Source organism: Castor canadensis, chromosome 11 (assembly GCF_047511655.1).
Source record: "Castor canadensis chromosome 11, mCasCan1.hap1v2, whole genome shotgun sequence".
In the NCBI taxonomy this organism is placed as follows: domain Eukaryota; kingdom Metazoa; phylum Chordata; class Mammalia; order Rodentia; family Castoridae; genus Castor; species Castor canadensis.
In genome coordinates, this window is record NC_133396.1 from 137,806,818 (window position 1) to 137,831,982 (window position 25,165).

At 36.3% G+C, this 25,165-nt stretch overlaps 1 protein-coding gene across 2 annotated transcripts in view; it reads right to left on the reverse strand.

The window, feature by feature from the left end:
* Cdc73 (cell division cycle 73) overlaps nucleotides 1-25,165 on the reverse strand; it is a 108,216-nt gene that overhangs the window by 62,925 nt on the left and 20,126 nt on the right. For both annotated transcript variants that reach the window (XM_074048762.1, XM_020156198.2), the window contains exons 8-10: nucleotides 21,761-21,859; nucleotides 19,822-19,900; nucleotides 18,287-18,351 (exon numbers count right to left, since the gene is read on the reverse strand). In XM_074048762.1, the coding sequence (XP_073904863.1) occupies nucleotides 18,287-18,351; nucleotides 19,822-19,900; nucleotides 21,761-21,859 (243 nt within the window). The remainder of the gene's footprint in view (nucleotides 1-18,286; nucleotides 18,352-19,821; nucleotides 19,901-21,760; nucleotides 21,860-25,165) is intronic.

Here is a 25,165-nt window from a genome sequence, read left to right on the forward strand (position 1 = left end):
GCTCCGCCACCTGAACAAATAATCAGGGGTGAGAAGGGAATCTAAGAAAAACTTCTCTGTTAAAGAAGACAAGCTGAATATTTTCTATCCACTCATAATCCATACCCATAGCCAAGCTTCGAAAGAGCAACAAAGCAGTTTTTGTATATATACATAATGGAGCTGAGACTGTTGCAATAAAGACCTAGGTAGGGCCTGAGTTCCCAAGATCTCACCATCACAAGGCAAACCCAACTTGTCCCTAAAGTAACCAAAGCTTTTGGTCTAGGCTTGATACAATGTAAAACGCTGTCTGAGCCTAGAAATTAATAAGCAGAGAGGAATGGCCTCTTGCATTCATATTTGCTTATTTGTTTTAAAATTTTAAAAACTACATTCCACTGCCAGAGATGTTTTGTTTCCTGACCAAAAAAATGGAAGGAAAAAAAAAAGCTATAAGCATTTTCCCAACAAGAGAGGGAAGACAGAAATTCTTACACACTTAAGAGAAAAAGCTAACTACTTGGGAAAAAAAAAAAAAAGGAGAAGCAAAACTTGCTTTTTACAAAAATAAAACACAATTGTTAAAAAGTTCTTAAGTAAGGCCTTCAAGTATTTGGATGTCTATGTGAATGTCTGGATGTAGATGTGGGGACAGAAGACATCTTGAGTGTAAATTTCTTCTCTCAGCTCCAGAGTTAGAACCTTTCCAGCACTCTCTCAGTATCTACAGGCCACACAGGAAAACCAGGAATCATCTCTTCCTCTCCTTTACCATGTTACCATCATACCCACCTGTCTCAAGAAAGTAGATCCTTGGCATCACCCACTTTTTCATTTTGCCCCTCTAGTAAAGCATCTCCCACTTTTGAACTAAATACCTTGCAACCAGTTTCCTCAAATTCCTATTATCTTTTCTTTGTATTATACCCGTAATGGTACTCCCAAAACAAACCCATTGCTTCACTGGCTTCCCGTTATACTAAGGATAAATTTCCAAAATCCTTGGCCAGCTACAGGACTCATAAATGATTCCCTTCCTTGCTAAGACAAATCTCTCTAACCAATTTTTTTTATTATTATTCATATGTGCATATAAGGCTTGGGTCATTTCTCTCCCCTGCCCCCACCCCCTCCCTTACCACCCACTCTGCCCCCTCCCTCTCCCCCCCACCCCCTCAATACCCGGCAGAAACTATTTTGCCCTTATTTCTAATTTTGTTGTAGAGAGAGTATAAGCCATAACAGGAAGGGACAAGGGTTTTTGCTGGTTGAGATAAGGATAGCTATACAATTTCCTATGCGTGTGTGTTACCTTCTAGGTTAATTCTTTTTGATCTCACCTTTTCTCTAGTTCCTGGTCCCCTTTTCCTATTGGCCTCAGTTGCTTTTAAGGTATCTGCTTTAGTTTCTCTGCGTTAAGGGCAACAAATGCTAGCTAGTTTTTTAGGTGTCTTACCTATCCTCACCCCTCCCTTGTGTGCTCTCGTTTTATCATGTGCTCAAAGTCCAATCCCCTTGCTGTGTTTGCCCTTGATCTAATGTCCACATATGAGGGAGAACATACGATTTTTGGTCTTTTGGGCAAGGCTAACCTCACTCAGAATCATGTTCTCCAATTCCATCCATTTACCAGAGAATGATAACATTTCGTTCTTCTTCATGGCTGCATAAAATTCCATTGTGTATAGATACCACATTTTCTTAATCCATTCGTCAGTGGTGGGGCATCTTGGCTGTTTCCATAACTTGGCTATTGTGAATAGTGCCGCAATAAACATGGGTGTGCAGGTGCCTCTGGAGTAACCTGTGTCACAGTCTTTTGGGTATATCCCCAAGAGTGGTATTGCTGGATCAAATGGTAAATCAATGTTTAGCTTTTTAAGTAGCCTCCAAATTTTTTTCCAGAGTGGTTGTACTAGTTTACATTCCCACCAACAGTGTAAGAGGGGTCCTTTTTCCCCGCATCCTCGCCAACACCTGCTGGTGGTGGTGTTGCTGATGATGGCTATTCTAACAGGGGTGAGGTGGAATCTTAGTGTGGTTTTAATTTGCATTTCCTTTATTGGTAGAGATGGTGAGCATTTTTTCATGTGTTTTTTGGCCATTTGAATTTCTTCTTTTGAGAAAGTTCTGTTTAGTTCACTTGCCCATTTCTTTATTGGTTCATTAGTTTTGGGAGAATTTAGTTTTAAGTTCCCTATATATTCTGGTTATCAGTCCTTTGTCTGATGTGTAGCTGGCAAATATTTTCTCCCACTCTGTGGGTGTTCTCTTCAGTTTAGAGACCATTTCTTTTGATGAACAGAAGCTTTTTAGTTTTATGAGGTCCCATTTACCTATGTTATCTCTTAGTTGCTGTGCTGCTGGGTTTCGTTGAGAAAGTTCTTACCTATACCTACTAACTCCAGAGTATTTCCTACTCTTTCCTGTATCAACTTTAGAGTTTGTGGTCTGATATTAACATCCTTGATCCATTTTGAGTTAATGTGGTATAAGGTGATATACATGGATCTAGTTTCAGTTTTTTGCAGACTGCTAACCAGTTTTCCCAGCAGTTTTTTTTGAAGAGGCTGCTATTTCTCCATCGTATATTTTTAGCTCCTTTGTCAAAGACAAGTTGGTCTCTAACCAATTTTTTATCCCATTCCAACTTTCTACCTCATTATATTCTCTCGCCCTCTCTCTCTGATGAGATTGATTTTAAAATCAATTTTAAAAGGAAGGGTCTAGAAACACCATATAAGAACTTGACTCATCAAAGAACATAAAAGAGCCATCCTGCAATGTACAAAAGGACTGTGTGTGGCACCGAGGGCTTACATACTACAAAGCAGCAGTAACAATAGTTATAAATTATAATTACCATTCTACACACATAAAAGAAGCAAACTAGAGATATAATGTATAACAGGAACTTAAGAATCATTTGCTAAACACTTTCCAAGTAATACCTACATGACAAGTACTCTGTTCTCAGAGCTGTGGATATAGGGAAGGCAAGAAAAGTCATGGTTTCTACCTTAAGGACCATCTGTTCTTTTTTACTAGGGGTTGGGGGTGGGCAGTACTGGGGATTGAACTCAATACCTCACACTTGCTAGGCAGGTGCTCTACCACTTGAGCCACCAGCTCCAACTAGTCAAAGAAAACAACTTGAGAAGATTGACTAAAGAAAAGATGTCCCGAAAAAGTGACCTTTGAACTGAGAGCTGAAGTATAAGATGGAACCAGACTTATTAACAGCAGGAAAGACAGTTCTAATCAAAAAGAACTCAAAGAACAAAGGCCAGGATGTGAACCTGACAAGTGAAGCAGAAATGCAGCCAGGATCTTTCTCAATACACAGTGTCCCTTTACTGCAGAACACAAAATTGTGGATAGAATTTGGTGAGCTTCTGAATTTGGGTGGAAAATAAGCTTTTTACTATTTTATTTTCACCAACCAATAATTGAAATTAATAATTCCTTTATGAGGAGGCAACATACAGCAAGCTATTAGCAATAGCTGTGACTGTCAGCCAAAGAAACCAGATCCTTTCATATCACATTAAAATTATTTGATATTCTACAGTATAATGCATGACAGCATACCTTAAAATTCTACCGTTCATTATATTGTCCACTAGATCTTGTTATATAACACATATATATATATAAAATTGCAATGTCACAAGTGCCTATTTGTACGATGTCTTGGTAACTATTAATACAACTGGCTTTTCTTGATCTTAGGTACTTTTCTTCCATTAAAAGCAGTATTCGGAGACAGCACTCGTAGGTCTCAAGTTTGCCAAGTGAGTCCAAGCACAGAAACATATTATGGGCCTCTAATAATCTACAGCCAAAGAAACTTTAGAACCTAGCGATCTAAACACTTTTCAGAAATACCAAATAAAATGAAAAATAACTGGTTACCACGTGATTTTTAACATACTACTACTTATTTTATAATGCACTATAACAGCATTGTGGCCATGCTAAAGAAAAGTCCGTGTGTTTTAGAGATGAAAAGTACATACAATCAAAATTAATGTCGGGATTTTGCCTTAAAACATTTCAGAAAAAAAAAAGAATGGATAATGTAAGAGTGATTTTTAAAATAGTAATTATGGTATTAGTGTGGTGGGCAGATAAAAGATCGTATGCTACTTTCTCTAATACGTTTGAAATTTTTCATAATTAAGAAAACAAAGATACTAGAGGCTCAAGCCTGTAATCCAAGTTTCTTGGGAGGCTGAGATTAGGAGGATCACAGTTCAGTAATTCAAGGCTATTCCCTAGGAATTAGTTCAAGAGACCCCTCCAAAATAACCAGAGCAAAATGGACTGGAGGTATGGCTCAAACAGTACAGCACTTGGTTTGCAAGTGTGAAGCCCTGAGTTCAAACCCCAATCCCACCCCCCAAGAAAAAAACAAAGAAAAAGATAATCCCTTTTGGTAGTTGCTTTACCAAAAACAGGGGGGTTAGAAGGAGTGGGAAAAAAAATTTACAACTAGGCAGTACCTTTCAGAGGACAAATGCCTTCCCTAGCCTGATGATGTCCTAGACCAGTCCATCTGCCTTAATAAGGTGCAGGGATTTTCCTCTTTCCTCCCCTATTATGTTCAGTAAAGATGGCAGACATCATTAAAACTTGCTATGGCATCATTCTTATCTTGTGAGTGTGCACTCTGTCCAAAGGCATATGTTCACTTCAAAGAAAAGAGAACTTAATCCCATTTTATTTGCTGTCTGGGCCTAGGAAATTAGTCTTTGATCAAACTAGCATATCTTGGCATTAGAATTAGCAATGGTTTAGGGAAAATAATCTTATAGTCTTCAACAACCAAGTACTGATTAAATTTAGGCTTTTCTTCAAAAAGAACCTGAGGGGGGAAAGGAGGCAGAAGGAGGCAGTTCTGAGTCACTGTAGCTTTCAGGTCTGGTAGGAGGCAGAAATTTTAGATGGGAGGGTGAGGAATGCTGCACACAGGCACCTGGGCAGTATTGACTGTCCCAGGTTGTCACTGAAAAGAAACCTCTTTCTTTGCCCTTTCATGTTGCTGAGAATCAAACTCAGGGCCTTACAACATGCCAGGCCTGTGCTCTACCCCAGGCTACACCACCAGCCCAAGAGCCCTTTTCATTTGGGTAACTGGGGCAGGCTGCATATTTCCCCAGTCTTGGTATAATTAAGATAGAAACCTAACAGTTCTATCTGTGCTGCGCTGCTCTCCTAGTCTGTCATCTACCTCAACAGAGTCTCTCTCTCATCAACTGCTTCTTTGGCTTTGCATTATAAAGTCTTTTCTCAGCCTGCCTAACAGATGAAACGAACTTTGTTCCCCAAATATCACAAATCAGGTGTCATAAATCAGGTGTCTTAGCAAAAATCTATGTATTCTTTCACTAGTTATAAGAAACGTTCTTTTTTTAAGAAATACCAAACATCAGTTCTAGTTTGCTTTACACAAAATTCAGTCAGAAAAGATTTTGTTCATAAAACTTGCATTCCTTGAGCACTAAGAGACACATCTTATAATTATCTCTACACAGTAGTCCAACAGTTTATCAGTAGTAAAGTTTTATTCCAATGTTTTGAGATCAGGGCTGAAATTTACATTTTTCTGAACAAAAGGATCCAGTCTCAATCACTGCTAACAAACACTGGGTAGCCTTTGGGAATAAGTGCTACAGATTTGATAACTGTTTTTTAACCAACTCTACTTAAGTTATTAGACAAAACAATGGTTAAATAAGAAATCCATACTATCCACTTGAGTCCAATCAAGGTTGTCTGAATTACAAATACTCTCGAAGTGCTTTATACATGTTGTCATTCTCATAAACCTGCAGCAAACACATTTTCCAAACTTAAACTAGAGTTCAGATCAATTTCTTCAGCCCTCAATACAAACGCAACAGAAACTTGCTCATTTCCAAGACCACTTGGTTCTGTAACTGGGAAGCCCAGCTAGCCTTCTGTTGGTGATGGCAAATCTGCAGTGTGGTGACACACTAGACAAGGAAATAACTCAGGAGAGCTCTAGAATGCCTTCTGTGCTGTTAGGGTGCTCAGTTAACATTGTCTGCTCAAGACACAATACTTAGCAGCACCTACCTGTGTGGAAAGACTTGCTTAGAGATGAACCACATAACATCTCATTATAGACCAGAAACGAGTGCTTTCAATCAATTTTGGTGACAGGGAACACTGACTCTGACCCCAGCCAAGTAAAATGTTATCCCCTCTCCAAAACAAAAATTCCATTCTCTCATTACTAACTACTATGATTACTGCCATGCATTTCTTTCTGTCACTGAAAATTTGTAGAAATTTGATTTATCTACATAAGTACCTAAGTAAATTCTTTCATTTTATTTATTGGTCAGCAACCGTAAAGTGTTTACTATCAGGTCCTTTATGGAAAATATTTGCAAGGCCAGGCACAGGGACTCATGTCTGTAATCCTAGCTATTCAGGAGGCAGAGAAGGAGAAGATCATAGCTGGAGGCCAGCCCATGCAAAGTTTGCAGAACCCCATCTCAATCAACAAGCCAAGCATGGTGGTTGTTCCCTGTAATCTCAACTACACTGAAGAGATAGGTAGGAGGTGGTCATGGTCCAAGATGACCAATGGTAAATACAAGACCCTATTACCTAAAAAGTAACTAAAGCAAAAAGGGTTGGGGGCCTGGTTTAAGTGGTAGAGTGCCTGCCTAGCAAGCACAAGACCCTAAGCTCAAAACCTTATGTACTAGTGACAAAAAAAAAAAGAAAAAAATAAACACAGACCTTACATGTAAAGTTCATACTGTGTAAAAGATGACTTTTATGGACAAACACCAGAATCCAAATAATGGTAGGTTTTTCACTACAGACCAAATACAAACGTTTGTACATTTCATTTAAATATGAGGAGACTCAACCACATTTTTATCAATGTTATGTTGCATGTGTGGGAAGAACTGTATGTACAGAGTGAGAGAGAGGGAGAGAAGAAAGTTTCTTCTCCTATTACTGAAAATGCTTCACTGAATGAATTTTGATATGAAATACAACCAAATAAAGTGTGACCAGAACCTTCCTACACAACCCACCTGCACATCTTGCAGTTCTTGTTTAACACTGCCCCCCAGAAGTCATGTGGTGTGCATCCCAGCACACAGTGACCACACACTACTCACTCAGTCTTCTACAATGTTGCTTATAGCAGACTTTTCCACTTGTACTTCAGATTGCTTTTGTATTCACCCTCACTGTGTTTTTAAATATTTTTATACAATCCAAAGAAACACTGTAGTGCTCTGTAGCACTGAAGTTACTGAATTAATTGGGAAGGCAGGATCTTGGTAAACTCACTAATTTATCAACCTGTGATACATGAAAAGGAAAAATAAGCAATTTCCAGACTCCAGGAGGAAATCCTTGCCCTTCTCTTCCCTAGGAAATCAACAAAATTAAATGGGATTAATCCTAGGCCTACAACTAAACAAGCAAAGACATTTTACCACATCGGTCCTTTGAGTATCTCCACTATGAATTTTACATTCAAAAGAGCCAGCTCCCTCAGGAACACTTTTGTAGGAATCAAATAAAATACAAAAGAGGTGTTAGTCCTAAAACTAAATCATCAATCTGCATAACTAAGATACATTCCATCTATATGAACAGGGATTAGTCAGGCAGGACAGCAAGGAAGAAAAGCCACAAACACAAGTGATGACAAAGCCTACCCGAGCAGTGCCAGTGGGGACAGGCACCATGTCCTTGTAACAGTCTTTCCTTATCAGACTACTCTAATACCACTAAAATTTGAAAGTTAACATTTATCATGTGTTCACTGTGCAAATGAACTATGATTTCCAGTGTTGACTGACTTACACAAAGAACATGTATGTGCTAGATAGAAGAGCCATCCACCTAATGCCCTTGCCAATTATATTCCTCACTGTAAATTAATAAATTACCACTTGATTTCAGATGTTATTCTCATAAGCTTGATTAAAATGAATAATTCTCATAGTATACTACCATTACCCATTTGTTTAGACTTCCTCTTCACCATGACAAATTGCTATATAATGCCACCCTGTGAGGCCTCAGGGATCCTAGCAGCTGATCCTCTCCAAGCACTGTAACCTTCTGCACAATGCTCACCACCAACAATGGTGTATCCTTCCATGAATTACATAATCAAAGATGAAACTATTTATCGATTAGCCTCCAGTGATCTAGAAAAGACTCCAAATGTAAGACCTAATAGTACCAGTGTAACACACTGAAGCATATTTTTGTAAAATCTCCTATAATATGACCTTTATGCTGATACTTAACATTCTTTAAAAATCTAGAAACTTTTTAAAAATACTAGTAACAGCTCAAAAAACTTAAGACTAATTCCAATATGTATCACAGGTCACCCCAAAGTTGACAGTTATCAATTTATTTGAAGCTATCACACCATTTATTTCTATTACCATTTAATCCAGACAAAAACTATTTCCCAACATCAATTTATTTAAATTCTTGAGTTTTTTGTTACTGTGCTGTTTTGCTTGCAATGCTAGGGATTGAACCCAGGATCTTGCACATGCTAGGCAAGTTCTCTTCCATTGAATCACACACTCCAGTTTTAATTAAGCTCTTAGTTTCTCTTTCTTGCTATTATTAAAGTAACTTTTGTAGGAAAAAAAATACATTTCCCAAAGTTTCTGATGAATTATAATACACATATAAATTTACTATCAGAGTGACTGGTACTAGTTAGTATGCCATCCCATACTTTCAATTCGACATTCCTAAGGACAGTATAAAATATTTTATATAGCCTTTTAGGATACATTGCTGAAATATAATCACATACGAAGTTGAATTTAGGAGGATTTGTTTTTAATAAAGAAAACTAAAAACCATCTATATAAAAGAAGTTATAATTCAGTAGCTTCTGAAGGACCAAAGAGTTGATGAATTCTAATTCTCAAATTTGGTGTACTGATACATTCTAGAATTTCTTTTTTGGGGGGGTGATGCTTGAACTCAGGGTCTCCAAGCACTCCACCACTTGAGCCATGCCCCAGAAGTAGTTGCAATAGTTTTTTTGTTGTTGTTTGATTTGTTCTTTCATATAGTCTTGTGTAAAACACACTGTAGAAAAACTGAAACAGCTACATAAAAATCTCAAATTTGGGAAGGCAGATGATTAGAGGATCGACAGTGTCCAGAATTCACTGCCTGTAGGTGATTTAATTTTAAAAAGCCTAAGTCAATTCTTTATAACTATAATCTATAAAAATGTCTACATCTGATCTTACATTTATTGCAAAAATTGAAATGTAAAGTACCAGTATTTTTTCAGTGACACACAATGCGATAGTTACCCGAGTTCTACGGTATAAACTGTCTCTAATTAACACAAAAATAAGACTCAAATAGTTTCCACTTCTAAGGATTTCAAATGAATATATCTTCAACTTATTCACAGCAAAGCACCATTCTGAAATTTCAAATAAGAACTTAGTTTCCAATAGTAAGATTTGTCTAGATCAGAAGTAAATAAGAGATTAAAAACAGGTATTTTAAATAAACATGGGAACAGTCACTCACAGAGGAACATGAGAAGCAGGAAAGACAAGAAGAACAACACTAAAAGAAACATCCATCAAGTAAAAGACCTGGAAAAGAAACCAAAACTTAGAATTAAAAATCAAATGAGATCTGGGAGGACGGGGGAGGGGAGAAGGGAGGAAATTACACAATCCAATGAATACTAACACAAAAATACTGAGATAAAAAAATTTGCATGCAAGAATTATATAAAAGATTGACAACCCGTTGTTGATTTAAATCAATTGATGAGGTCCTATAAATTGATACAGCAAACTAAAGCTTAGCCGACAAAGCCATCAGAAAGGTATCAAAGACAAATCTAAACATATGAACATAGCATGAAATTAAATACACTATAACTTTTTTTTCTGTTTTTTTGGTGGGACTGAATTTGAACTTAAGGCTTCATGCTTGCAAAGCAGGCACTCCACCACTTGAGCCACACCTCCAAATACTAAAGTTTTTTCATATGCACAAAATGACTCAGATCATGCCATGACATTAAAGCAAATACTAAAGATTAATCTGGTTTTCAAAATAATAAAGGGGAATATACAAATTAAAAACACACTTCTTTGTTAAAGAATAATTGTTAGTGGTGGGCTGGAAGAGTAGGTCAAGTGGTAAAGCACCTGCCTAGCAAGCACCAGGACCTGAGTTCAAACCCACTACTGCCAAAAAAAAAAAAACTGGTGGTTAGTCTAAAAGTAGGCTGAAGAGTTGGAATTTAAGTGATAAAACATGTACAATAAATTGTTAAAATTGAATGGATTAAAGCTGTGCCAATGCAAGTTAAGCAAAAATTAAAGGTTCTATTACAGAACATCCAAAAGACAGTATTAAGCTACATGTAAACTAAAATTTGCGTTTGTACAATTCTGAGTCATATATAGTTACAGCATTATATCTGGAACTATAAGAAAGAGAATATGTACAATCAGATTCAAGTTTCATAGTACAAACTTTTATGTGAACAAAATGCCATCTCTTGGGCTGGTGGAGTGACTCAAGTGGTAAAGCACCTACCTAGCAAGCATAAGGCCCTAAGTTCAAACCCCAGTAACTGCCACCCCCCCCAAAAAAAAGAACAATCTCTTTTCTCCTGTGCTTACAATGATTAACATTAAAACATTGTTAAGACAAGGTAATGTCAAATTTATTATTAAAATTATGCAACGGTTTCCAGATTACTCCTAGATGTGTCAACAATAACTGTATTTCTTTTAAAAGTAAGTCTAAATAATTTTATAATCATGCCATAAACCATATGGTCATTAGCAGATTAATTTTAAAGGTTATGCTACACATATCACTAAAATCTCAACTAGAAATAGGTTTGGGGGGGAAGCCAATAATCACTCTTTAATGAAACGCAAAGCTAAATTAATGGAATTGGATTATATAGCCTTATGCCAAAAGTACTATACAGTGCGCAGTGGATTTTTCAATAAGTCCCAGTAAGATACATAGACTAAAAAACATTACAAAATAATCACCATTTTTTATGTATTAAAATTCCATTAATATGTTCTGGCATAACTCATTTCTCTTGATGTACATTAACATCTAAATGCTAACTCCTCTTACCAAAAAGAAGGTATCAGTGTAATGAGATTAATACTCATTCATCTAAGTAAGTGCTCACTCTACATATTAGCTAACAGGGGAAAGTGTTATCTGTACTACTTACTATAACAAGTTTACAAAATAGTGCATATTCTTAATATCAAATATTTCTGCAATAACTATAAATAATCCATGCTACAATCAAACCACACTAAAGGCAATACTAAACAAGGTACACACGTACACACTTAAACCTCAAAACAAATCCCTAAGGAAATTTACACTACTTTTCAGATGGGAACAAACTGCCTAATTTGTTGCGACAAGCAGACCAATCATAATCATAATAGAAAGTTCTCTCTTGTATCTCTATTATATTAAGACACCATCCAATCCTCGAGCAGTCCAACAAAACAAAATTAAAGAAGCAGCAACACTTGCTGCTAGACATATCAGTGGGGAAAATGACTATATGTGGGGTAGTTCATGAGTACAGAGAAAAATAAAATGCACTCAATTTAATGATGGCATCTTAGAAAAAAATCTATAAAAATGCAGATCTAATTTAAGAACTCTGTGCAAAATATTAATGTTATTACTGAACTATTGCTTCATTATCAGGTAAGTTTATAAAATTAATTTTCAAAAGCTTAAGAGCTATTAACAGTTATGCTTAATTTCTTATATTTTATACAGCATATATTCATATGAAACCAAAACATTATTTTGTTTATGGGGTACACATTTATATACTCAGAATTAAATAGGATAGAACCACCTGCTTCCTTTGATATAAAGACAAGTTTTAAAAATTATTTGAAGTGCAACACTTACAAGCACTATACCAGTCTAAATGCAGATCAAAGGAAATTCTACATTATGAAAGTAGTATTTCTGTGTAAAGTAGTATAATTCTGTGACTACATATTAAAATCTTAAATACTTCATATGCTTTTTAGATCAAAGAATATAATTTAAATCTAAACAAATTATATTTCCTCTAATACACGTAAGATTCCCTAATGGGTGGATGGAAAAAGCTAAGCTAGCTAAGTTATAACTTTTCATGAAAACTTCTTTGTAATTATCTTCTCTCAAAAGCTAAAGATCTCTGCTACAGCTGCAGCAAAAAATCCTAATATTAAGGGTTCTCTTAATATTTAAATAAATGAGTTTCATAAGCTTCAATGAAACTGTCTCACTGAACAGTAATATTAAAAACATCAATGAACTATAGCCAACATTTCTATGTAATTCAAACTGAGATCACATAATCTTAAATTCCTGAAAAAAGTCATCCTTGTTGAGTCCTCTTTGTGCCAAACACTTTACACAGTTTGTCCTCTAATCCTTAACAAAACTATTGTGTAAAATCTATGATATTAATCATAAAATTAAAAACAGAATTAGTGGCAAGGCTGGGATTCAAAGCCTTCCATTTGTATTGCTTCCAGCTCATTAACTTCTCCAGCTGGTGCTGCCTTTATTTACATCAGGAGTTAACTGATAGGGTCTATGAAGGTAGTGTAAGTAAATGAAGAAGGCTAGATAAAAGACAGAGGGGTGAGGCCTCTGACAATCTAGAAGAAAGAAGGTAAGCCACCACTAAGGTTGGATGTGGGAGTTGCCACATGAGATTAGGTACCCAATACCCAGTCATGCCAGATAGCTTCCTGAAAGAAGCTGGAAATGCAGACAAACTTCTTTTTAAATGTGAGAGTAAAATCAAATTTTAACAAGAGATTGGCACAATGAGTGATTCCAGAAGTATGTTCACAGGACACATGGGACAATGCACTGACATTTACAAGCAGGCAGGCTGCATTTACCTCTGGAAAGATTTTCCAAAGACTTAAAATCTACACAATCATCTTTCAAATAGTTCTACTTGCCATGTTTTTCCCATAATCACAGAGCTTTCATCTTTTAGTTTACTCTTCCTAAAATGTCCTCTCCTGCCATCTTCACCAGGTTAACGCCTACTCAAATTAGAGCTCTGTCTTCAAATATGATCTCATGGCACAATATACCTCTATAACTGGCATAGTCACAATCTCACATTCAAGTCACCAACTAATGTGTCCCTGTCCTCCACCAGACCACAAAGCAAGCCCAAAAGAACATGTATGCTTTCCATCTCTGACATCCCAACACTGAGCAGAGTGCATGGCATAGAACTATCCAACAAGTAATTGCTGAAGGAAGAATAGAGAGCCCTGAGGAAGAAGTCCTTAAACAAGAAATCTGTCTTGCTGAACATTACTGCTACTACAGTGACACTTCAAACAGAAATGAACAAACTAATCAACAACCAAGTAAGAATGAAGGGAACTTTATAATGGGAGGTTACTAATTAATGCATATGTTCCTGCTTTTAGAATATAACCTGGTCATGAGATTGAGATTTCTACATCCCCCTGAAAGTAAAAGTTGATGGTGATTACTATTCCACAGCTAACACAGGTACTGGAAATCTAAATTTACTATCAGAAAAATACTTTCCCATAAAAAACAATTTATTGTAAGAACTACTATGTCTCCTGGAGTTAATTCAAGTGAAGATCTTAAACAAAAGATTTCAATCCGTGTCATTTTAGGAACAAAATGCTTCCTCAAAAATGACAACAGTAAGGTGATCAAGAGTGAATAACAAGACTAGAGGCATGATTCGAGTTGTACAGCGCCTGCCTAACAAACTCAAGGTCGTGGGTTCAAATTCCATACTACCCCCCAAAAAACTCAATGATATTGAATATGAAAATTAAGTTTTATAACTTTCCACCTGATCTTGAACAGCCTAGATAGTTAAAATGAGGTGATTCTCAATACAATTACAAATCTCTAAAAATAACAAGTGAACTGTGAGTATTTTTTATTGTCTCTCCAATGGAACTATAGAGGTTCCCTACTACTATTCAACTAACAAAGACAGGTCTTCTTTATGTCCTCCAATTATAGTAATGTAATGAAAAGCATCATTGTGTAGCATCTGTAGTTTAAGATGGCCCTTTCACAAAAGGAGTACACGAGTATAAAAACATACAAAATACAGTAACTAAAGAGAAATAATTACCTGAAAATGTCAAAACTTCAAGTTCAAACTTCTCTATATATTCTCTGGCTAACAACTACTAAATGAATCAGAACACAGTACATGAAATAGATGAAAATACCTCAATGAAAGATTTCTACTTTCAACCCATAGATCTAGGACAGCTTTACTTAAGTTGATTTTGTGTAACGCTTGCTCTTTCCAGGAGTATTCCTTACCAAGAGGGAAGGAAAGGGCAGTCTCTGGGAAAAGTGCACTCTCATTTTCCAGTTTAGATGTGCGCATGTTAAAAAGAGTGAGATTCCCACACATAGTATCTATTCAATCTGTGTATTCTTAAACTTTATAGAACCCAAATGGCACACTTTGGAGGAAAGTTCCCAACTAAGAAAGGCTCTCCCTATACCAAACAATCTCATAGGTTGTGCCTCTGTAACTTTTACTGTGAAACATGGCCATTCCATGGCCTAAGTCAAAAGCTAACCAGAATTCAGCTGTAGTGGCATGTGCTGTAGTCCCAGCTACTGAGCTCAGGAGTTCAAGGCCAGCCTGGTCAATATATTGAGACCCCATCTAGAAAAAAGAAGTTCATCAGACTCAACTTACAAATTTGCAGGTTTTGTAGCTTAGGATTGTGTTCCTTTAAGAAATTTCAATAAATTACATTTTAGTATCACCAAAACACCCTGCCTGGGCCTTTATTTCCTTAACACATTTCAGTAACTTACAATTCTTATGAAACATGATTCCTAAAACACATGCCTTTTCTAGCACATGTAGGAAGAAACACATTTGAATGAAAATTATCAATATACTAATTTAGCCCTGCATCTAACAGAACTCTGATACTGAACTTAAAAGATAAATTAACTCTAATGTAGACTGATTCAATTTTCAGCAACTATGTATGTCAAGTAAATACATGAAAACTTTGAAGAACAATAGTAGCAAAACAAAATTATATATACAAGAGAAAGGAAGTCACATGTGGGCAACAAAGTCTTTTGATTTTAACATATATAGCTCATGTCTGGCTGGCTATTACAAGACAATTTTTTTTTTTTTTTTTAAGAGAGGGTCATGCCACATAGTTCAGGCTGGCCTGAAATCTGGCATGCAGACCAGGCTGGCCTCAGCCTCGAACTTCTTCTGCCTCTGCCTCCAGAGTGCTAGGACTGCAGGCATGTGCCACCTCCACAATAGAGAAAAACTTTCTTAACCAGAGAATAAGAAGAAAGTTGCTAACACTCAGACACTCATAAGTAGAGTTACAATTTCAAAATAGAGGAGGGAAAAAAAATGCTAAAAGGGAAGCCTAAGTTTGAGGAACTAAAAGGAAACAATTATCTAAAAACATTAAAGCTTTCAAGTTCAAACTTCTCTATGTACTCTCTAACAAACACTACATGAATCAGGACACAAGCAGCAAATATATTCAAAATGGGTACTGAAATAATAAAATTTGCCAGGCGCCAGTCCCACACCTATAATCCTAACTACTCAGGAGGCAGAGATGAGGAGGATTGAGGTTCGAACCCAGCCCTGGGCAAGTACTTTGTGAGATCCTATCACAAAAAAAAACCATGACAAAAAAAAGACTATATGGAGTGACTTAAGAAATAAGAATGCCTGCCTACCAAGCCTGAGGTCCTGAGTTCAAACCCCAGTGCTTGCCCAAAAAAAAAGAATTACTAGCAATTTGACCATTTTTAGTCTTTTTATTGCATTCCAAACACCTTTTTGTGGTTATTCTTTAAAATTATACAGCATAAATGTTTTAATTTACCTCTTTTAAATTCTATTTAAGAACAAAGCCTCTGATGAAGTCACAATACTACATCATCCTCCCACTGTACAATTAAGAAACTATCCTTGGAGTTTAGAAAAACTGCTCTGTTATAAAGTACCACTGTAAAAACTGGAGCTGATTTTAGTCTTTACATATAATGACAAAAATTTCATGGCATTCCAGAGCTATGGGTAAGAGGAAGTAAAAACAATGATATTGATAACAAAAAACTTAACTTTAATGGCTACCTAAGAAAAACAGTTTCAGTTCCCCAATAATTCACTTGTGGAATGAACAGTAAACAAGTTCCATTCTCAATAAAATGTCAATCACTGAATCACATAAGAATTCAAGTTAAAGCCAGGCGCCAGTAGCTCATACCTATAATCGTAACTACTTGAGAGACTGAGATCAGGAAGATCGTGGCTCAGCTCAAGGTCAACCCAGGCAAACAGTTTGTGAGACCCCCCCCCCATCCCTAAAATAACCAGAGCCAAATGACTGTAGGTGTGTCTCAAGTGGTAGAGCACCTGCTTTGCAAGCGTGAAGCCGAGTTTAAATCCCAGTCCCACCAAAAAAAAAAAAAAGAAGAAGAAAATGAAGACAATATAATGAAACACAGTTTAAAAGAGGGAATAAAAGGAGATATCTTATTCAATGTACAGAATTATCATAAGGAAACCCACTCATGTTATTAATGTATGCCAATTTAAAAATATAATAAAATCGCTAAAAAAAAAAAAAGAATTCAAGTTAAATCTTATACCCCTGAATTGAAATCAGGAAGATTTGTGCATCTACACTCCTTGACTAAATTAGAGGCACTGGCCTTGTTGCTGGTGCTGTACTAGGCTCCAATCTCTCCTGCTTTGCCTTACTGGGAAGGCTCTTCCATCAGGACTCTGCTCAACTTTCACCTCCTCAGAGAGGCCTGTTTGAGTGGTGTAATGAAGACACTTCATCTGTCTTATTCACAACTAACACAAGTGCTCAGCAATAATACTTACTGAATGAATTTATGAGTATACATACAATTTCAATAATACAAGAACTAATCTGATGACAATTTAAAGATAACTGTATTAGTAAAATATCTGATACCCTATCCCAATTTGAAGCCTTAAAAAAAAAAAAAGAAAGAAAAATTCTAACTTTTCAATCAGGTTCTCTATACTTATTTCTGTCTGCTTCTGGAAAGGAATGAGTAAACCATGGCAAATCAGAAATAGATATTGATATAACTTAATTCTCAGAAATCACAGCAATTATAATATGATTCCATGTCATCAGATCTTTACAAATCAGATGATTCATAAGCAAAGACAAGAGCAATTTTGTATTAGTAGGATTAAAGTAATAGACACTCTAATGCATATACTAGTACTTTTAAATATAAAAGGTATAATGTCCAGAATACAAATATGCAAAATGAATTCCTCCTCTACATTACCAAATCCTATCACTGACTAAATAAAAATTAAACATATTAATTATATTTAACATATTAAACATTAACTTTGTTAGACACCTAGAAATAATCATTGCTAGAGTTAAAATTTTTAAAGGGAGTTAGGAATGGTTGCACCTGTAGTCCCAGCTACACAGGAGGCTGAGAAAGGAGGATTGCTTAATCCCACTAGTTTGAGGCCAGCCTGGGCATGGGAGCAAGAGTTGGGAGCGAAAGTGAGAACAAGTGGTAAGGGGGAGAGTAAGTGAGCAAATAACCAAGAAAGAGAGTGGAGGGAGGGAGGAAGTCAGATAGAAAGAAAAAGAGCTTTGACAGCAAGGAAGGAAGAGAGAAGGAAATAGGGAGGGAGGGACAGGGTCAACAGGGAGGGAAGAAGAAAAGGAAGGTAAAAGTGAACCAAAAAGGCTCTAGTCGTGGACACGCAAATACCTGGTCCTGTCAGGTATGTACCTTGTAAGCGTTCCACTAATCACCGCACTCTGACTTTTTAAAAAAGGAGAGGTACTGTATTTTAAAGAACATAAGAAACTGCAGCAAAGAACTCTTCCCAAATGACCTTTTGAACTCCTTGATGGCTTAAAATAATCAACAGCACTATCCTAGTTGCAAGTTAGTAAAAACAGCTTTTATTTACACATACTCAAACACAGTTTGAGAAAAGAAACAGAACACCCATGAATCAAATAATGTATCACACAGAGCTATCAGCACAGGTGGTCATTAAAAATAAATGTCCCAAATAGGAAATATTAGAAAACAAAAATTGCGTTCAATATCCGCTACTCACATAAAATGCAATGTATAGAACACAAGAACCTCTACAGGCAAAATAACTTACCGTTACAGATTTTAGTGTCATACCATGGTAGGTGCCCATAGTGTCGATTTTAAAGCCTTCCGTTTCTACAAAGAAAAGGAGTTTACTGTTAGATTTTATACATTTCATGATAACTAAGAAATCTAGCTATAATCTACACTACATATGAAAGTCCAACATTATATACAAAGCCTTGAGTTTAGACTTGTAACATTACCTTACATATTTATGAAGGAAAAAGTTTTAAGACACTGGTCTCAAAAACATATCCAACACACAAACAAGTCAACTGCATTAACTGGTTAAGACTATCTCTGCAACTATGTTCAAAATTAGATTGTTCCATATTTTGTGGAAAGCAATGTTGTTAATAATGACAGTCCCATGACACAGTCTCAGCATGCTCTGCTTGTAAAAGGGTCATATAGCAAATTTTTTACACACTGTAGGCCATAAGTCTCTGTCACAACTATTGAGTTTTGCAATTGCAGTACAAGAATAAGATAAATAATATTTGTGTACGAATGGAGCAGCTGAATCTGGCCCATACAGGTTTGGATTTGTTCTGTGGGCTACTTAGTTTAATTCATTCCATAAGGAAAACATTGCAGTGAGTGAAAGAACAGATCACTGTCTTTCTATGGTGCTTATTCAGGATGTACTTTTATGCAGTAAATAAAGTCAGTACGAAAACAAATTCACTGCATGAAGGCAACATATTCTTTAAAGAAACTAAATGCAAAGATCAAATTATGCAGAAAAAAATTAGTAATGTTAAACTTTCAATTGCCTGTCTCATATTTTTATAGAAAGTCCAGATGAATGAGGATCTCAAGATAAAGCATTGTCCACCTCACTAATGCAGAAATGGTTCATTATTGCATTAGCCAGAATACCATGTAGGCCATCACAAAGTAAGTCCTCAAACTGCTGCTCCATGTCTATGCTGGCTACATTCTCAATGTATACATTTATAATCTGGGAAACACAATTTAATACATACAATCTCCAACCCAAAATAAATTCCTTAGAACCAAAACTAGTATTAATAGCAAATATTTGCAAATAATTTATTACATACCAGACACTATTCTAGGAACTTCAACTTTATTAACAAATTTAATCTCTACAATAACCCTAAGAAATAGGCATCACTATTAGTACTATAAGTATAGACAGGAGAAAACTGAAAAAGAATGCAGTTAAAATAACACTAAAATTCACATAAAAATTAACTGTGGCACAAATTATCTGGGTTCAGAATCCAAACTACTAACCAGAGGTTAACAAATTTTTTCTGCAAAGGACCAAATAGTATTTTGAGACTTTGCAGGCTATACGGTCTGCGAAAACAACTCAATAGTCTGTTAAGAAGCTAAAGCAGCTACAGGTAATACATAAATGAATGAGTGTAACCATTTGAAGAAAACTATTTACAAAAACATGGATGGCCTGCAGAAGTTATTTTGCCAACCCTTACTCTTTAAAAAGGTGATATACTGCCTCTCAAGTTCAGCACTGCATAGGAAAGGGAAGAGAAAAAGGAAGCAACTTGCCTTCTTTTCCTTTGAATCTTTCCTGGTCATACCTGTTGTAGGCAGCTGGGATAGGCTGCTTAGTACGTAACGTGGGATCCTACAGAAAAACAATTATGAGTTACAAGTTAATATTTACAATATTAAGAAACACTCCTAACTAAAAGCATTATAGGGGTATATGTTCGCTAAGCTTTTTTCTTACTATACATATGCAAATGTATAAAAGTAGTAAGTAGATTACTTGTCATTTGATGACTGTCATTTTTCAGAAAGGATTTGCTGCCAGAAAAATGTTATCCCTATCAAGAATGAGGACAAACAAACCCAAATATGCTTAAACCAAAATTCTTTAAAACTTCAAAAATAAAATGGCTAGCAATTTGATTCTGGTTATTTAAATATCTTTGTGAACTAATACTCTCCCTCCATTGATGATTTTTTTAATCAAAAAAAATGCAGTCTATTGAGCTGATGTATTAGACTGTTTTAACTGAATTACCCACCAACATTTTAATCCTTAAATAAACATGGCAACTATGACAATAAGCCCATCATATATGTATAAGATATCAGACACTGAGTACTTGGAAAAAGTTATCAATCTAATGATGCATAATTTAAGTCACTAATGCTTTATATTAAATTCATAGTCCAGAATAATCTAAAAGCAGATATTTGCCGAATATCCCAAAGCTGGCTGGGAAATTCATAATAGTCACAAAGACTGAAGTACTCTTCTTCCTTGTTACAATAGAACTCCACTCTAAATATGAATGAAAGCTATCAAGACTGTTGCTAAGTCTGTATACTTCTATAGTCAAGTGCCAAATGTTAACATTTTTAGTTTTCTAATGATTATGAAAATATCAACAATATTCGCAGTCACAAAGACAATGATTAAAATGTTTTAAGATTTGACATGCTTCCCTACAACTGCTATTAGAAATGTCAACCAATTTGTAATAAGTATCCTGTGCCTTAACATCAGAGGACTTATGCCACTACCTTTTTGTTACATCTAAGAAGTCTAGTTTCCTAGACTGCCAGCTCAAAGAGGACAGGGACCACAGTCCCCATCTTTTTCTTTCTCTGTTTCTCATTATTGTATCTCAAGACCAGAACACTGACAAACAGTATGTATTTGAACACTTGTTGGTAGACCAACCAAAAGAATTTATCTAAATATAATCAAAAAATCTCTGGCTGTGGGTGTGGCTCAGTGGTAGAATGCTTGCTCAGCATATGTGAGACCTTGGGTTTCATCTCAGCACCACAAAAAAAGAAAAAAAAAACCTGCTATCTCTAAAAGTTAAAATATCAATGATTTCATGAACAAATAAACTTACTATATCTTACATGGGCTATATTAGTACTCTATCAAAATTCTGATGTATTTTTTAAATTTGCATATTTATGTCACATATGAATTTACTTTGGGAGAGCCCTAAATGGAATCTCAAATAGTAAATAGCTGAAACTAAGGCACAATGAAAGGGCCACATGGTGGGTGACAAGGGAAGACACACAAACCAAGATGCCTCAGATACCAACAATTTCAAAAAGAGGTCCAAACAGGAAGGTAAAGCTGATGACAATGGTTAAGTACCCCTTAGATACCCCTGCCCAGGTGCATCTCCTGGGTTACAAGAACGAGGCAGGCCCACCGCTGAAAACTTTTAATACTACAGAGGGTCTTCACATCCATCAGATGTGCTAGACTGGCAAAAGCTATAGAACCTACTAATTTAAAAAGTACGATGTCTTCGAATGACAACACTGATATACAAAACAACTGGCACGTTTATTAAAATTTCTATGTTCTGCCGGGAAGGGGGGGAGGGGAGGAGAGAGAGTGGGGGCAGGGACAGGAGGGAGAAATGACCCAAACAATGTATGCAAATGTGAATAAATGAATAACAAAAAAAAAATTTCTATATAAACAGAAAAATATTCTTACCACAGGTGCAGCGTTTGGAGCTGGTCGCTGTTCAGGTGCACGCCCTTCTTCTCTGGCTTTCACAGATTGCAGAATTGCAAAAATATTCTTGGAAAAATTCTAAAATATAAATGGATCCTAATTGAGGCCACCTTAAGTACACAAAGGCAGGAAGTTTACTTAAGTGAGCAATTGGGACTGAGTTTTCTTCCTGTCGATTCCTCTCTACTGTATCATAAGGTTTCACTATTAGTGCTATGATTTGGATGGAATCTGTCTCCCAAAGGTCCATGTGCTAGAAAAGGCTTACTCTTCATTATCTTCATCTTCTTAATGATAAGGTGAGGCCTAACAGAATTCATTTCCTTCTGCTCTCAGAAGGAAATAACGCTATTCTTGAAGAGTTATTTCTCTGAGGGTGGGTTGTTATTAAGCAAAGCAACCACATATATTTGCTCTTCTGCATATGGCCAAGTCCCTGTTTCTCCACCATGCTGTGACCTGACCAAGGGGGACCACATCACAGGATAAATAGATGAGGCTGTCTAATCTTGGATTTTCAGTCCCCAAAACTATGATCTAATGAGCTAAATAAACCTGTCCCCCCCCACACACACACCCTCTGACGCTGGGGATCAAACCCAGGGCCTCACACATGCTAGGTAAGTGCTCTACTACTCAGCTATGTCCCCAGCCCTAAACCCCTTTTCTTTGTAATGTACCCAGTCTCAGGTGCTTCATTATAGCAACAGAAAACAGACAAGTTAAACCAACTACTAGTAGAAAAATGATTCAGAATCCAGTTATCAGAAACCCAGTGTTATTTCATGAATTTTATTTTACTCAGAATTATCTAATTTTGATCATATTCAGCATCTGCTCAACTATATAACCAGAAAACAAGGTAACATTTGAATTAAATATAATTTGTTATCAAAAGGAGGCTAATTCTGAAAAAAATTAACTATGCTATTCTCCTCAAAGCCTAATAAACTCCAGTGTTACAATCAGAACACTACAGATACATGAGATGTTGAAAGAGTTTTGAAATATTTTTAGGAGTCAATGTGCACTTTTCAAAGATTGGAAAATATAAATAAGCTTTTACATAAACAATGTTAGCAACATGTAACATTGCCAACTAGTTGACTACCCCTTCCTTCATGACACATTCTTCTTAGCCTTACAGACCCTGTTCTCCCTTGGTTTTTTTGGGTCCAATGTCTAAGTGTTCCTTTGTGACCCTTTGTTTCTGCCTATCATTTGCTCAATGGTTTAATGAACCACACTTGACTGGCACTTAAGTACAGCAACATAATTTCTCTTCTCAAGAAAATGAGGCACTCTGTTTCCTTGGCTTGAACTACACTCCCCATCTTGTATAGTTTCAAATACTTCACTAGTTTTAATTTTAACCCTCACCAGATGCAGAATCAGCCTGGACTCCCCAGCTTCCAGAATGGTAACTTCAGAAATTCTTGAGCATTATAAATTACTCAATCTGTGGTATCTTTATAGCAACACAAAACAGAGTAAGACATATAGTAATTAATGGCATTACAAAATCAGGTTGCTTTAGTTGGGGTACTTGTAACAACGCAACTGTATAAAGGTTGTATTTATATTTCTCATGGAAGCTTAAAGCTATCTTTTTTCCCTGAAACTCAGAAAATATAAAGGTCCTGATAACACTAATAATGAAGGTCTATGTAAAATCTATAAGACTCTTAGAACTTAGCAGATAAAAACAGTATACAGAGATCATCAGTCAAAATGTTTACTTTTGATTTTTAAAAATGTTTATACTCAGAGGCAAGGCTAGCTACCGACAATTCTTAAATTATTAACTTACTTTTAAAAAGATACAATGGTACCAAAAAGATTAAACTGAGTTTTGAAATTGTGATACAATTCTGCCACCTAGAGCTCAAAGAAAAATATTCATCTTGGTTATTTGAAAATGTAATGTTTTTCTAAAGTTGATACAGGAAAGAGTAGGAAATACTCTGGAGTTAGTAGATATAGGTAAGAACTTTCTCAATGGAACCCCAGCAGCACAGCAAATAAGAGATAGCACAGATAAATGGGACCTCATAAAACTAAAAAGCTTCTGTTCATCAAAAGAAATGGTCTCTAAACTGAAGAGAAAACCCACAGAGTAGGAGAAAATATTTGCCAGCTACACATCAGACAAAGGACTGATAACCAGAATATATACGGAACTTAAAAAACTAAATTCTCCCAAAACTAATGAACCAATAAAGAAATGCACAAGTGAACTAAACAGAACTTTCTCAAAAGAAGAAATTCAAATGGCCAAAAAACACATGAAAAAATGTTCACCATCTCTACCAATAAAGGAAATGCAAATTAAAACCACACTAAGATTCCACCTCACCCCTGTTACAACAGTCATCATTAGCAACACCACTACCAATAGGTGTTGGCGAGGATGTGGGGGAAAAAGGAACCCTCTTACACTGTTGGTGGGAATGTAAACTAGTACAACCACTCTGGAAAAAAATTTGGAGGCTACTTAAAAAGCTAAATATTGATTTACCATTTGATCCAGCAATACCACTCCTGGGGATATACCCAAAAGACTGTGACACAGGTTACTCCAGAGGCACCAGCATACCCATGTTTATTGCGGCACTATTCACAATAGCCAAGTTATGGAAACAGCCAAGATGCCCCACTACTGACAAATGGATCAAGAAAATGTGGTATCTATACACAATGAATTTTATGCAGCCATGAAGAACGAATTCGCTGGTAAATGGATGGAATTGGAGAACATCATTCTGAGCAAGGTTAGCCTGGCCCAAAAGACCAAAAATCGTATGTTCTCCCTCATATGTGGACATTAGATCAAGGGCAAACACAACAAGGGGATTGAACTTTGATCACAAGATAAAAGCGAGTGCACATAAGGAAGATGAGAGGATAGGTAAGACACCTAAAAAATTAGCTAGCATTTGTTGCCCTCAACACAGAGAAACTAAAGCAGATACCTTAAAAGCAACTGAGGCCAATAGAAGAAGGGGACCAGGAACTAGAAAAAAGGTGAGATCAAAAAGAGTTAATCTAGAAGGTAACACACATGCACAGGAAATCAATGTGAGTCAACTCCCTTTTTTTTTTTTGATGGTGCTGGAGTTTGAACTCAGGACCTTGTGCTTGCTAGGCAGGCACTCTACCATTTGAGCCATGCCTCCAGCCCGAGTCAACTCCCTGTATAGCTATCCTTATCTCAACCAGCAAAAACCCTTGTTCCTTCCTATTATTGCTTATACTCTCTCTACAACAAAATTAGAAATAAGGGCAAAATAGTTTCTGCTGGGTATTGGGGGGGGGAGAGGGAGAGGGGGGAGTGGGTGGTAAGGGGGGGGTGGGGGCAGGGGGGAGAAATGAACCAAGCATTGT